The sequence below is a fragment of the Lotus japonicus genome, chromosome 4 (genome assembly GCF_012489685.1).
Source record: "Lotus japonicus ecotype B-129 chromosome 4, LjGifu_v1.2".
In the NCBI taxonomy this organism is placed as follows: Eukaryota; Viridiplantae; Streptophyta; class Magnoliopsida; order Fabales; family Fabaceae; genus Lotus; species Lotus japonicus.
The window spans coordinates 19,069,281-19,085,509 of NC_080044.1; the positions used below are offsets into that span (position 1 = coordinate 19,069,281).

General features: G+C 36.5%; 1 protein-coding gene across 1 annotated transcript; it reads right to left on the bottom strand.

The window, feature by feature from the left end:
- Positions 1-1,516: 1,516 nt before the first annotated feature.
- LOC130711583 (rac-like GTP-binding protein RHO1) lies at positions 1,517-6,931 on the bottom strand. Its single transcript, XM_057561261.1, has 8 exons — positions 6,762-6,931; positions 6,320-6,635; positions 3,953-4,040; positions 3,756-3,865; positions 3,359-3,422; positions 2,266-2,330; positions 2,049-2,114; positions 1,517-1,962 (listed from the first exon to the last, which is right to left on the bottom strand). The coding sequence occupies exons 2-8, from the start codon at positions 6,416-6,418 to the stop codon at positions 1,861-1,863; spliced, it is 594 nt and encodes a 197-aa protein (XP_057417244.1). The 5' UTR covers positions 6,419-6,635; positions 6,762-6,931; the 3' UTR covers positions 1,517-1,860.
- Positions 6,932-16,229: the final 9,298 nt, after the last annotated feature.

Below are 16,229 nucleotides of genomic sequence, written 5' to 3' on the forward strand. Positions count from 1 at the left end.
GAGGCGATGGTGGCAACAGAGGCGGATGTGAAGGAGGTGGTGGCGGCAGTGAAGGTGATGTGATAGCAATGGTGGTGGCAAGCAGTCGAGGTGGTGGTAGAAGCGGCCTTGGTCATTGCAGTGGTGGCAGTGGTGAAGGTGATGGTGATAGCAGTGGTGGTGGCAATCAGTCGAGGTGGTGGTAGAAACGGCCATGGTTATTGCCGTGGTGGCAACGATGAAGGTGATGGCGATAGTAGTGGTGGTGACAAGCAGTCGAGGTGGTGGTAGAAGCGGCCATGGTCATTACAGTGGTGGCAGCGGTGACGTTGAAAATGAAAACAGAAAAAGAAAACAGACATGTTTTCTAAATTTTAAAATGGAAACATAAAATATTTTCTTAAACCAAACAGAGACTCTAATATATGTACACCCAAATAATAGGTAAAACTATGTATATATCATAAATACATATAGTGAGTGTCGCTCGCAGTGGTAAAAAGTGGTTGCTTGAATCCCTAACTTGAGAGAGTTCTATTGGGAGTCGTACCATTGGGGGGACATTTGACTTTCACCAGTCACCACACTCGAGTCGAAATTGCTAGAGCAATTTAACACACACACAAAAATGAAGTTATGACCAACAACATCCGGACAATTGGTAGATTGCTCTCCTCAAGCATTAGTCCATGATTCAATCCCTATGCGATGTGTATGGATAATGGCAAACAAAAATGAGGTTATGACCAACAACATCAGGACAATTGGTAGATAGCTGAACTCCTCAAGTATTTAGTCCATGATTCAATCCCTATGCAATGTGTATGGAGAATGATTTATTTGGATATGTCTGCCCACCTAATGTGATTTCAAAAATTTAACTGTCGACTGTGAGATACAACCGAGACAAAAAAGGGTTGAATAACTTAGTTAATATTCTTTTGGTCAATAAATTAGTTGAAAGTTGACATAAATCATAGTAAGCTACTTTGAAAATGTCACGTTGGTGACACGAACTCCTTGTGTTTGAGATATTTTCCAAACGCGAAATTTAATTGAAGGGAAGGTATCGGTAAAATAAACTTTGGCACAAAACATAGGTTATGGTATGGTTCATTTTTAAGCGTAAATTTAAGAGGAAGGAAATGTTCACGTATCATGCCTGAAAACTATTCACGTATCATGCCTCCTCAGAGTAAAAGATGAAGTATGAAATTCATACTATTATACATTTGTCTTTATTAATTTAAAATTAATTTCACGTAAAATACTTTTTTCTAACAAAGATATTTGTTAAGAAAATAAAGTAAGCACTTTCAGAAAAAAAAAAAAGTGAAGTGCTTGAGGCCCCATTTTGCCTTTCCTGTAAAAAGTTTTCGGTGGGTAGTATCTATAAACACTAGTCAATAAAACTAGCTATAAACGTAACACATTAGTTTTCAAACCTAGCCTTATATGTGTTATAACAGCAGCTTTAAATACAGAACCACCAAATAACACCTCAGAAACAGCAAGAGATAATTGCACAGAGCAAGCATTATAAAGAAATACAAAATAATTTAGATATATATTAAAATATCTTTAGGCAAACAAGGTCATTTATCCTAACAGGGATATTGCAATCTATTAATACATAAAACGTAAGTTAAAGAAAAAGGTGGGAACCATGAATGCAAATTTGATAATTAGAAATCACAATAATTCCAAGAAAGCAAAACACCAACCACCTATATGGTTTAAAGAGATCTAGAGTATGTTAAATGAACACCCACATATACTCCAACTTCTTCAACAATGTGAACGAATGAAGAAAAGGAAGAAGAGGAGAAAAAAAAGGTTGAACCAATGGCTGTCAATTGTGAAATGTTCAGACGCAGCGAATCACAATATTGAACAGGCCTTCTGTGCTTTATTCTTCTTTTTCTTTTGTTTTGGTGGTTGAAGCACAACTCTTATGGCCGCATCAAAGACTGCCTTCACATTCTGCGGTAAAAGCCATAGACAATTTTAAAACCACCAATTCAATTGAAACATTGTGTACAAGAAGAAAAAGAAAACAGATTATGTACCTGCTGTGTTTTCGAACTGCATTCAATATAAGCAGGCGCATTAATCAGCTTCCTAAGCTCCTCTCCCTTCAAGTAGATAAACAAGTTTTGGATTAAAATTTAATTAAATAACTAAAGTACAATTCAAACGGGTACCTTTCCGATGCAGCAAAAAAAGAATTGAAACATGGATTAAGAAGTATAAAGCAATTAAAGGAGTATCAGAAACAGTATTCACCTGAGCAGTGGTAATGGGCACAGCACCAGGATGGTCCAAGAAGAACTGCTTATCATCCCGAAGATCTGTCTCATTTCAAAACACAAATTGGTAAAGGACCAATGTTTAGTTGACAAAACAGTAAATAGAATATGAACAGGTCAGCATCACTATAAACACAATTAACTATCCCCATAATAGAACAAAACTTGTAAGAAAGTAGTTCAAAGATGATCTGAAAGTACTGATACAAATCTGAAGATAGGACCAACCCGTCCACACATACACACACTGCATCAACAAACTGTTTAAACTTTATGTGATTAAGAATTAAAGTGACTTTTTAATTGATGTCATATATTCACATTTCACACATATATAGTGAGAAAGAGATGGCAGCCTGAACCAAAATTCCAATTAACAACTTTCAAACAGTACAATTGCATTTCAGAATCACTTTCTAAATCCAAGGCACACAAAGTCAAGCTCAATAGTTGAGACCTCTAGCATTGCACTAGATAGTGCATTCGATCTAGTTGTTCACAGTTCACAGGACATGTAAAAGGAGAAAACAAAAGAAAGCAGAATTCATCCTAGACACATTTATTTAACAATGCCGAAATATACTAACGATGAACATGTATTAGACGGTATTAATTATTCAACCTTCCCAGCAACTATAAGAATGTAATTATAAAATCCCTACCCTGCAGACATCCTGGAATAGAGAGACAATATAGAAGAGTAATATCCAATCAAAAGCGTGACATAAAATAGAAATTATATATCGAAATAAAGTCACAAAAAGCACCTATAAAATAATCCTTAAGCCCTTACTGGAAAATATAAATTACCTTTTAGTAGTTTACCATTTATTATATGAACATAAAAAAAAATTTCTTTGAACCAACACATTTTGATAATGTGAAGTTCTGAAGAAGTATCTAAAGAAAACATTCATGGATCATGGAATCAATATTATTAAGTTTATATGTTTTCTTGAAACAAACAATGGTTAATACTTAATACTATACATAAATATGCTAGATTGAATCAACTAATATATGCATAATATCACAATATCTGATATCACATTAGGAAGCAATGGGCTTACCAAGCTTTGTGCCAACCAGAATAATGGGAACACCAGGTGCATAATGCTTCAACTCGGGAATCCACTGTAAATGAAACATACATTCAACTTATCATCAATTTTTTAATGAATATAAATAGCATATCGTTCATTCAGTTCAGTGTTATCAAATAGCGGCTATAGCGGAGCTCGGATTTTTGGCTAATTGCGACGCCGCTATTGCCCACTATAGCGCGCTATTCCCGCTATTCGCCACTAAATTGCGGCCGAAATAGCGGATTTTTGGCTCACCACGATCGCGATTTGACAACACTGATTCATTTTATATAGAAACCTCGTACATAAGCGAATATGCAAAAGTGCATTTTAAACTCAAGGAACAGAAGGAAAGTAAACTCTGAAACAGTGGCATAAGTACCTTTTTGGAAACATTTTCATAACTAGCCTTGCTTATGAGAGAGAAAGCCAGTATGAAAACATCGGCACCACGATAACTCAAAGGTCGCAATCTATTATAGTCCTCTTGTCCTGTACCACAAAATAAAACAATAAAAATCCAGAAGAGACTCTTTAATTGTTGATTTAAAAAATAAAAAATATTTCATATAACAATACCGGCAGTGTCCCATAAACCCAGATTAACAGTGCTTCCATTCACAACCACATTTGCACTGAAATTGTCGAAAACTGTTGGCACATAATCCTGTTTTGAAACAAAGTGAAGAGAGGCAAAAATAAGAATCATCTCTCTTTTTCAATAAGCACACGTATACCATAATATGGAGTTGAAACACAATCTTAAAGATTAATGAAAGATGGAGGATAAATTTAGCACCACAATCTCAGTATTTTCTTTCTCTAACCCAATACATAATTTCAAGTAAATTGCCATACTCTTCAAAAAGATATACAAATTAAAGGTTTTAAACAAAACAAACATCAGAGCTACTATTCAGCTCTGATGCATGGGTACGGCCAAATTGGCCACGTACCCGGTACGCATACGCGTCGGGTACGCATACGGTACGTACCCGGTACGTACCCGTTACAAAAAAAAAAAGGGGGGGGGTTACGGGCCAAAACGACGTCGTTTTGGCCTTTAAAAAAAAAAAAAAAGAGAAACAGAACCCTAAATCGCGTGAAAAGAAGGAAGAAAAGAGAAGCAGCCATGACTTTAGTAAATAAAGAAACCCTAAACTGGATTGCTTGTTGCTTGATTTCTCCCTTCAGTCTTCACGGCTTCCTACTCGAATCAATTGCTCCCTTTCTCTTTCTCTTTCTCTCTGAGGTAAACTTTCTTTGACTATGTCCTCTGGCTCTGTTGATCAATTGTGACTCTGAGTGTTTGAGTGAAGAGGGTTGTGTAATACTGTGAGGGCAATGGGTAATCACCTGAGTGAAGAGGGTTGAGGGACGCTGTGGGTGAGGGGGTGAGGCGGTGCCCGGTGGGTGAGTCATGAGTGAGTGAGTGAGTGAGTGAAGAGTGGGTGAGGCGGTGGGTGAGTGAAGACTGAATTTGAGTGTGTGATGTGTGGCTGTGAGTTTGAGGGCGTGAGGTGAGTGAGTGAGTGAAGGCTTGAAAGAGGAAAAAGTGAGAGAGACAGAACCCTGAAGGATGAGTGTGTGAGTGAAAAAGTGGGTATGGCATATGTGGCATTAAGATGAGGTTGCCCACTTGCCCTGTATTCAATTTGGTAGCAAACAGCCAAAATTGACTTCAAATCTGAAGAAATAATTAAGATAGGATACACATGTATCTAACGTACCCGTACCCCTGTTTTTTCAAAAATCGCGTACCGCGTACCCAATACCGTACCCGTACCGGGTACCGTACCCGTACCCGTACCCGTGCAACACAGCTATTCAGTATGGAAATAAAAACTAACAAAAGTTAAGAATGATAACGAGGCAAAACAGTATTGGTGTTTGGCAAAAAAACAACATGGTTAATGGTTCAAAGCCTCAAACTGCATTTGGCGGAAAACACGGAGAATGCTTAGAAATAGATTCTACGGTTTCGTTTCGTGATATCGAGCATTTTTCACAAAACATACTACCAACAATTAAAAAATAAAAGATGCAAACTGCATTTGGCGGAAAACAGGGAGAATGCTTAGAAATAGATTCTTGGGTTTCGTTGTGTGATATCAAGCATTTTTCACAAAACATACTACCAACAATTGAAAAATCAAAGATGCAAACTGCATTTGGCGGGAAACACGGAGAATGCTTAGAAATTGATTCGTGGGTTTCGTTTCGTGATATCGACTATCAAGCATTTTTCACAAAACATACTACCAACAATTGAAAAATCAAAGATGCAAACTGCATTTGGCGGGAAACACGGAGAATGCTTAGAAATTGATTCGTGGGTTTCGTTTCGTGATATCGACTATCGAGCATTTTTTCACAAAACATACTACCAACAATTGAAAAATCAAAGATGCAAACTGCATTTGGCAGAAAACACGGAGAATGCTTAGAAATTGATTCGTGGGTTCCGTTTCGTGATATCAAAGACACAACGCATGCAGAAAAATAAGACACAACACTACACATGCAGAAAAATAAGACAAGCCACCTCAAACATTGATTTCTTCATCTATGACTATACTCATTGATTTCCCCAACAAACATTAATATGCAATCTCATATACGGCATTACAAAGCCCTCCAATGATACAAAAAGAAGTCCTCCTTCCAATCTAAAATAGAAAAATTATAGGGAAACTACATATTTTAAACCCCAAATAATAGAGGAAAAGTTTTCATTTTATCATGTTGTAACACCCAAAACAATTATCACACCCTCAAAATCTAAGCATCTATTCAAAAACAAAATTGGGAAACTCAAATTCCCCTAAAAAAATTAACCATTCGCAGAAATTCTTCTCATTGGCTACATTTAACATTCATAAAATTCAACAATCATCAAATCACCCAAATTTCAGAAATGTTCAAGGGTAGGAAGAAAAAACTCACGGTGGGGAAGGTGTTGCTGGTATAGGAGATAAGCAAACAAGTTTTTCCCACAGCTCCATCGCCAACAGTAACACACTTGATGAACCTAGAAGCGCTCATCTTCTTCTTCTTCTTCTTCTTCTTCTTCTTCTTCTCTCTGAGAACCCTTTTACTCTTCTTCTCACCTCAAAAAGCAAAAGCCTCAGATCTTCAACCTGAGGACCCTAATGACTCACACACAGACACGTTACTCACACCCCGTACGTTTTCCAAATTGTGCTCCTCCAATTGCAAATTTATGATGCAATTTTGGGGTGAATCAATGACGACGACGCATCTGTACTCCGGAAAAGGAAACAATCGAGAAAGTTTCCATCAATCAATTCTCAAAAAGGAAGGAAAAAATTGAGCTGAATTGGGGGAAATGCAGAGAGAGAAAATTGAATTGAGAAAAAACCCTAACCCTTTTGGAGGAGATGGAAATTACGCGTGAGGAAATGGGAATTGAAACGCATCGAGATCAAAGAGAGAGAGAGAGACACACGAACCCTTCATGCCCGGGAAATTTTGCTGTTGAAGCGTTCGTTAAGGAAACCAATCTTTGACAACAAATTTTCATTACCCTCTGTGTTGTGTCTCGTTGTTAATATTTATTATTGTTGATTTTCTTGCAATTATTTATTTATTGTTTTGGTGCGTTTTTTTTACATAATTGTGTGTTATTTCTATTTTCCGTGGCGCGTCAATCGCAATAAAACTCGGATTTCTTTCCTTTGTGAAAATATGACTTAATCACGGTTGCATCTAGGAATATATGAAAATATTTAATTACTTTTTTACGGTTAATTACTTAATCTAATAACTACTTTATAAATGACAAGTAAACAATTCTTTCAGAGTTGGCAAATTTGGGTGTCTTACCTCCCACGGAAACGTAATACCGTGTTGGATACTTTAGCGAAATATGCAACTAGAACCAATTGTTTTTGACATGTTTGGAAATTTCCGCCTATAAAGAGGGATGGCAACGGGGCGAGTATCCGGACCCGCGTCAATACTCGTGGGTATTTTTACCCGGACCCGTCGTTTACTAAACAGTACCCGTTTAATGGGTTTGGGTACCCGTTTATGCTAAGACAAAGGCAACGTACGCGGCTTTCTTCACTCACTCTGTAACACACCCACCTCATATGGCAGTTAGTTTCTTCCCTAAACTAAATTCAATTTTGGCATTGATTCAATGATTTGACCAAAGGAAACAAAAAACTAAATCAATTGTATGATATGATTTTACATACAATTATTCAAGCAATAAACCATTACAAATTCATCACTTTTTTCAGCAACAATGCCAATAATATATGTTTATAATAAAATAAGAATCTTATTAAAAATAAAAAAAGATGAAGAACCTATAACTAACATTTGTACTAATCACAAAGATTTCATGCCTTTTGGTTGTTACTTGTTTTATGGCGTGTCCAGCATACACTTTCTTCTTGCAAAAGTTTCAATCTCTTTCAACAAATACATTAGGCTAGATTAAAGCACATTGCATATAAGAGAGAAATTCAATAAACACAAATGGGTTGAAATAGCTCTCTTTTCTACTAAACCAAAAAAATTAATGAGGTACCAGTATGAGAGCTTACATAGCAGCCAAACCCAAACACTGAAACAAACTATTGACATGAAATCCAAGAGCTGAATATATCCAAAACATTAAGTCATCACGCATCAATCCGGAAATTAAAACCACATCATCATCTTAACAATTATAACAGAAACATGCAGAAAAATAAAGACCCTGAAAATATCATATCCGCATCAACTCAAAAGTCAATCTTCAATTAATCATCAATGATGTTCACTTCATTAACACCAGTTCCATCTCATGGCTCCTCCTACAAAAGTAAACAAACAAATCAAAATTTAACGAACCAATAATATTATTAAATTTAAGGACAAAGTAACACAAAATGACTTACAATGTCAACATCTGAATCTGCAGATAATGTAGCATATTCAATCATTTGATTCAAATCCATTAGTTTTGATTGTGAAGAATTTGAAAGGAAAAACAAGTTATTTAAAATTTGCAATAATGAATACATCTTTGTGAACTTAAAGTAATACACTTAATTACCTCTCACAATACTCCAAAGCCAATTTTGGTAACAGATCATTGCTTCTATAGTATCCGGATGAAATCTACTACGATGTGGAGTAAGAAACAGACCACCAGTGCTGAAAGAAGACTCAGAAGCAACAATGGATATGGGAATGGCTAGGAAATCTCGGGCAATCATTTGCAATATGGGGTATTTCAAGCCATTTTGTTTCCACCATCCTAAGATATCAAATTGATCATCAAAGCGTAACACCACCTCTAAATAGATGTCTAATTCCGACATGCGATTTCCTTTGACTCTCCCACTTTGTCCACTAAGATGGTTAAGTCATGTTGTCTTCCAAGATGGAACTCTAGTACTAGTATTCTGCTCCTCTACTTCTGGGTTTGTGCATGGAGATGAATTCACAGTTTCCTTCCCCTTGAGCCTCTTTTCATACTCCCCTACTAAACCTTCACAAATCTCTGTTTATCCTTTGAATTTCAAGAGAAGACATTTCTCCATAAATTAAAGGGAAAAAGACTTTGACAAATTCCATTTTGTACCTGGGGTCTAAAACAATGCCTACAACCATCACACCATTAACCTCACCCCAATACTTGTCAAATTTTACTTGCATAAGTTCAGCCATTTTTTGAATAACCACATTACGAGAATGAACCCACTCATTCAAAGCTTGTTTAACTTCACATATTTTCGGGAAATGGACATTCAATGTTGGCTACAAAGTTCCAGAGAACAAATTGATCACATCATAAAATTTTTGCAACTTAACACTAATTTCTTTTGCCATCTCCCACTCATTTTCAACCTAAACAACTATGTCCAAACTTTGATTACAGGTTCAGAAAATTCTAGTAAGTTGACTCCTAGCTTAGCTAACGCATGCTAAAAACTTTAAGATTGGACGTCAGCACTTATCATTTCTGATTCCATTCAAAAGGTGTGCCTGGGTTAATTGTCTGCTTTCATGTTTCCAAAATAAAGTAAATAAGACATTAAGAATGACACAGAACATGGACAATAGCAACTAGCAAAGACAAGTTTACATGATCAGGAGGGAACATGGACAGCAGCAACTAGCAAAATTATGCACTAGAAATTGAAAAGATGAGAATTCTGTTATGCCTGCAATTATAGTTAAGATCATCTGACCCTTATGGTGTAGATCAATCTAGCAATACAATCCTTAATTATTTTGCATAGTTATTCAGAAGTTTTGCTTGAACAAAATAAAAACCAGTTTCATGAAGCAGCAAGGCTTTGACATAAGAACTGCTAGGAGTGATTGTGAACACCTAATTTTGTCCTACCTTAATAATATTAAAATTAGCCCTCAAAATAATAATAATAATAATAATAATAATAAATTAAAAAAATTCAGAATTTATAAAATTATTAATTAATTAAATACGAAAATAATAATAAAATACCAAAAATAAATTAGGTGATTCTAGGTCAAGTATTTCTTTCTCCCCAAGATTGGTTCCAAAGAATATTCTAGTTAAAGATCAGGAGTAGTGAGCAAGAAACCCTAGGTTATAAATAGATGAGCCTCTTTGTGGTAGAGGCAGGTTCGGAAAGAGAGAACAAAGAGAGTAGAGTGATTACCTATGAGTTGTGGTTTCATCTTTGAACCACAACCGTTTGGCCCGACTTATTTTAAGCTTAAAAGTTACTTAAAAGTTAAAGATGAAAATAAGAGCTTAAAAATAAGAGTAAAGTTATTTGGTAGTTTTCATAATTTTACAACTTAAAAGTTACTTTTAAATAAAAAGTTGTTTGATGTAATTTGTCCCCTTCACATATACTCATTTAAATATTTTATCAAATAGTTGGCTTGCAAAATTTATGCACATGAAGCATGAACCAAATCTTGACACAGTCCCATGAGTGTTCATGATGGCATACACAAGCTTCAACCCTAGTTGTTGAATGAGGGACAAGTCTATATCCACTGTCTTATCTACTGGGTCAATCAACTGAACTTTTGTAAAAAAAAGTTATCCATGAATCACCATAACAAAAGAAACCCATCATCCAATCCAATAAAAGCTTCTGACCCTGACCCACATGGAAATTTCCCGTGAATGTTCCAATACACACTTCAAAATCCAATTTTTAATAGTTTGGGAGAAAACTCACAAGTGCTGGTTTTTCGGGGTGAGAAGCATCAGCGAGGAGGTTTGGTGGCGGAAATGGAAACGAAAGTTGTGGAGAGAGGAAAAGGTGAAGCGAAGAGAGAAGAAGATAATCTGAGAGAGTGAATTCGCAGCATTTTGGTTGTGAGAATGGAGATGAACAGCGTAACTTCAAGATGTCAGAATTGGGATTTTCGAAGCAGGGGAAGGGAACCAGAAGGTAAATTTGATAAGATATCAGGAGTGAGAGCCAAGGGGGAATAAGTTACTTTTTAGAAAAAAGTAACTTTTTAGAAAAAAGTAACTCTCCCTGAAATCTTCTAATAAGGAGCTTTTTTCTATTTTACACTACAAAAATAAGCTCCTTAAAATTTAAGAACTTTTAAAAAATTCTGTTTAGCCCAATTTTGACTTAAAAGTAACTTAAAAGTGAAAAATAAGCCGGGCTAGACAATACCTAAAATAAGATAGGCTTAAAAGCATTTCATGCCCCTGATGTATCAAGTTTGTGTAAATGTTACCCCTGTTCTTTTTTCGTCTATGTTTGTACCCTCCATGTTTCACAAATGTGCACCGTTTGCCCCTCCGTCACATGCCCACATCAGCATCCTACGTGGCATGACACGTCATTAAATGAAAATCAGAACTTGGGAAAAGGAGGTGGGAGGATTTGAACCCATGACCTTGAATTAGCAAAACACAACCATTACCAGTTGAGCTACTGAATCAACTGGTTAAATTATGACCAACGTTGTATTTATATCATACTTATTATCATCATTCTTAGATTATTCATCATCTTCATCCCCAACCACATTGAAACCCAGATTTTTCCATCTCCAATATCAAAGGAAAAAAAAAACATGCATTTTATCATCATCATCATCATCTTCATCTTCAAACCCCACTTCCAAAAACAGTTACGGTTTCTCTTTTATAAACCCAAAAGTTTTCATTTTCACTTCACCTTCAACCATCAAACATATAATTTTTCTTTAATTTCCCCCATTTTTCCTCTTGCTCCTGCTTCCAATCGTGAGGAAGAGAGCTTTTAGATTCACTGTGCAATGGGGGAAAACTGGGTTTTCCGACGGCAGCGGTGATGGGTTGCTAGTGGTGCGTGGAAGGGCTTGGTGTGAATTGGGGAACCCAAGCGACCCACAAGCTGCCACCGGCGACGGTGGTTCCGTTGATGAAGGATAATGGGATTCAAAAGGTGGAGCTTTTCGATGCGGATGATTCCACCATGGATGCTCTTGCTGGGTCTGGGATTGAAGTCATGGTTACAATCCCTAATAAGCAGCTTGTTGTGGGCGTTCTTCGACCTCAAGTTCACTCCAAGGAACATGGAAATTTTGTTGTTATCAAGATGACAAATCCAAAAGTACTTTGTTGATTTTGTAGAAGTCCAATTTTTTACCCTAAACTAACTTCTAATAGCACTTCGTTTATTTCTTTGTTTGTATTGGTTTTGATTTCTCTTTGTGTACTGATAATCTTCATACTAAACTTAAAAAAATAAAAATGAATGAAGTTGTTCGAAAAAAAAAAATCAGCTTGCTTTGATGAATGACTATGTTAGTTAATTTTGGGTTTTTCATGTTAGATTTTGTTTTGTTAGCTAATTTGGTTCCAGATGCTGTTGTTGGGGAATAGATTTGGTTGGGGATGAAGATGATGATAATGAAGAAATGCATGTTTTTTTTTCTTTGATCTTGGAGATGGAAAAATCTGGGTTTTAATGTGGTTGGGGATGAAGAAAATGATGAGATAAAGTAGATGATGAAGAAGAATTTGAGAAGAACAAGGAGAATGATGATAGCAAATATGATATAAATACAATGTTGGTCGTAATTTAACCAGTTGATTCAGTAGCTCAACTGGTAATGGTTGTGTTTTGCTAATTCAAGGTCATGGGTTCAAATCCTCCCACCTCCTTTTCCCAAGTTCTGATTTTCATTTAATGACCTGTCATGCCACGTAGGATGCTGACGTGGGCCACGTCACCCTTTTTAAACGGCAGAGTGACGGAGGGGCAAACGGTGCACATTTGTGAAACATGGAGTCTACAAACATAGACGAAAAAAGAACAGGGGTAACATTTACACAAACTTAATACATCAGGGACATGAAATGCTTTTAAGCCAATAAGATATACCAAAGGGTGAGGGTTTCAAAGGTGCGTTCTCAAAAAGAGTTTCCTATTGCCCGTTGTCAACTAACCGCACGAGAGGATAACCGAACCATCAAGTGGTAATTTGTCTTGTTGTTCAACCAGTATTAACATATCGATGGATATTATGAAAGTAAGTTGGCATGAAAATTTGATTGGACTATGAGGTATGAAATCATTACTGGTCTCTCGTGGTTCATATGCTTGTCAATTAGTTTTCCATGTTTCACATATGTGCCTTGATTGATCCATGTCAGTTAGCCAATTTCTTGTATAATGCATGCCTCGTTATTCTCTTGTTGTCTTTCTCCATAGTTTGTACTTAGTAAAGGATTTCAAAATCATAAACAGAATAGAGTAGAGCAGGTTCGTAGGAAATTTATACAATTGTGACTTCTCACTCTCCTCCTCACTCTCCCTTCTTCCTCCCATCGAACCAGCCCATCATCGTCTGTGCTAGCCACCACCACTGCCAATCGCACTTCCTCTGTTTCCCCGTTAGGCCAGGTTCTCTAACCTTATTTTAATTTTATCCATTAATTAAGATTATAATAAAATAAGAATTAATAAAAAATGAAGATGTGCAGCGGCGCTGCCCTCTTCCATTTAGATTAGGTTTTTCTTCAATCATGAAATTAATTGGCTATTTAATTGAAATAGTATATAAAAGGTAAACTTGTCAATTCTTTTAATTAATTAGTTAACTAGTGTTTTTATACCCGCGCGTTGCAGGGTAATATGTCTGTCGTATTTGGTAGTCGCCAACAGCAACAGAAACCTAAAAAGAAACCCATGAAGAATCCCCTAAATAAGAAATTATTATTCTCTCTCACTCTAATTTGGAGATTTCAGGAAGACCAACCCAATATGGGCAAACTTGTAATCATGATGAGAACATATCAGTAAATTGAATTTGCATAAGTTAAAAATAAACTAATAAAATTTATTCTTTAATTGCTTACATGAGAATTTTTCTCAGGGTCATATACTTCAGGTGGTTCTGCCATGGGATTAACCCTGCGAGGTTAAGCGAGTGGTTCCTCCGAAGGTTGCGTTGTTTGTGTGGCAAGCCTATGCGGATAGGGTGGCTGTAATGGTGAGTTTGCAGCGGCGAGGTGTCCTTGTTGATGCAGCAGCGGTGTGTGTTATGTGCGGGAAGGAGAAGGAGACCGTTTTTCATCTTTTGTGTACATGTGAATTTGTATTACAGGTTTGGAATAGGGTGTTATGACGGGAAGGTGTGAGCTGGTGCTGTCCACCAAGTTTAGAGCATTTGTTGCTTGAGTGGGGTGCTCTACGATGGCAAACAGAGAAGGAATTATGGGAGCTAGTGCCTTATGCAGTGTGCTGGACAATTTGGTTAGCTCGAAATGGTGTCATTTTCAGAGGTGTTGTTAATACGGTTGAGGAAGTCTGGGACTTGCATATCACGCGTCTTTATTGGTGGACTAAAGCTGCTAGAGTGGATTTGACATACACAGTGTATGATTTCATGTGTAATTTTCAGAACATTCGTTTTGGGGAGAAGATGAAGCGGAAGAGGTTGGTTGAGTGGGAGAAGCCGGCTGTGGGGTTCTTGAAATTTAATGTAGATGGTTCAGCTAGGGGGCGCCTGGGGATGGTGGAGTAGGGGGTGTTTTGAGGGACAGTGACGGGGAGATAAGGGGTTTTTTTTCTGTAGCTGTGGGTCAGGTTTGGGCTTTTGAGGCAGAAGTCATGGCAATTAGGCATGCTTTGGAATTTTGTCAAGATTTTGGGGTGGGCAGTGTGATCATTGAGAGTGACTCAACCTTGGCAGTGGGTTGGGTTAACATAAAGTCTTATCGCCCTTGGAAGCTCATAAGAGAGTTGAATGTGATAGATATTTTATTTGAGCAGGTTGGGTGTTTGGGTGTATCACATATTTTTAGGGAGGCTAATTCGAAGGTTGATTCATTAGCGAAAACAGGGTGTGATAGAGAAATTCGTTTATGGGAGTACTGCCCTTAATCTTGGACAATCGCAGAACTTGGGGTGGTGGTGGTCGAGCAGTCTCTGCATAATGATGCTACATTTTTGGGCCACCTTCTTGGACGTGTGGTATAGATTGAGGATTATAGAATGTTGGCAAGTGTTGGTTTTGGAGATGGATTTATTTTTGGCCATGTTTTAGGTGCTGGTTCTTTGAGGATCATTGTTTTAGCACCATGGGGTCATATTAATGTTGCTAGTATATTTCATATTATGTAGTAGCTTTGTATTGCAGCTTATAGCTATTTTGTTTAGGCTTTTTGGTTGCTCACTTATGTTTTAAGCATTCTTTTTCCTTCTCTAGAGTTTTTTCTAAGAAGGTTTTAATGAGACCTAGGCATAAGTTGCTTTAGCGCCAAAATGTTTTTGTGCTATAAGGCTGAGGGTAGGTGGAGGTTTCCCCATATTTCATGAGAGGGTTGATCTCATGTACTGTTTCTCCTATTTCTCTTGTACTGTTTCAAGTTATTAATATATATTATACCTTTTTTGTTGTCAAAAAAAATAAAATCACTCTCTGAGAGATTGAAACATGTATCCCAGTGTAGTTCTTGTTTTGTAGGTTTGTTCCTTGCTTTTATGTTCTGTAGTTACTTCTGTAAGTCATGCTACAATTGTAAACCTTGATACAATTGTATCCCTGGGATTTCAATCCCCTTCTCTCAATACATGATATCTTTTCTCTTGAAAAAAAAACCACTCTCTTTAACATTTAAGGATTAATATTAATATTAAATTATAATTTAAACCCATTTAAAATAGAAGACGCATGTGTGGTAGGAGCTGGAGGACATAGGGTTGGGTAGGGGAGATCCAGGGTTCGATTACTGGCAGGTGCAACTTATCTTTCCGATGTACCAAAAAAAAATAGAAGACGCATGTAGCATGATATTGATGGAAAGTCTTAAACTATCAAATAGAATTTATTAGCAAAAAATATAAAACCAAAATAATTTATCACTTCTAATGTAATTTTGTAAGTGATAGTAACCTCATTATCTGGTGTGTTTGTTTTCAATCTTTATCTTTTAATCATGTAGGTAGGAGTGCAAACATGGTAGCTCATGATTTGTCTAGGTTCTCTTTGGTTCATGAAGATAGGATTTGGGTGGGTGTCACTCCATTTTGTATTCAGCAATGTGTACTCAAAAACATTGTGTCTCTTGTTAATTAATGAATTGCTCTGTTTGCTGTCAAAAAAAAATATTAATCATGATTTTAATTACTCCTAAGTAACTTATGAAGTCCTATGAAATTCTGTAACTGATATTAACCTCATTATTGAGTGTGTAGCTAATATTAATTATGATCGTAAAAACAAAATTTGGTGAAGGTGAAAGGGTTAGTTCAATATTTTTTTTTGTACATCGGAAAGAAGTTCAATATTTATTTAAGCATTTATATCAAATGTAATGTTAATGATTAATATTAAAATTAATATAAATCCAAAATAATTCACCATGACCTGTGGAGTT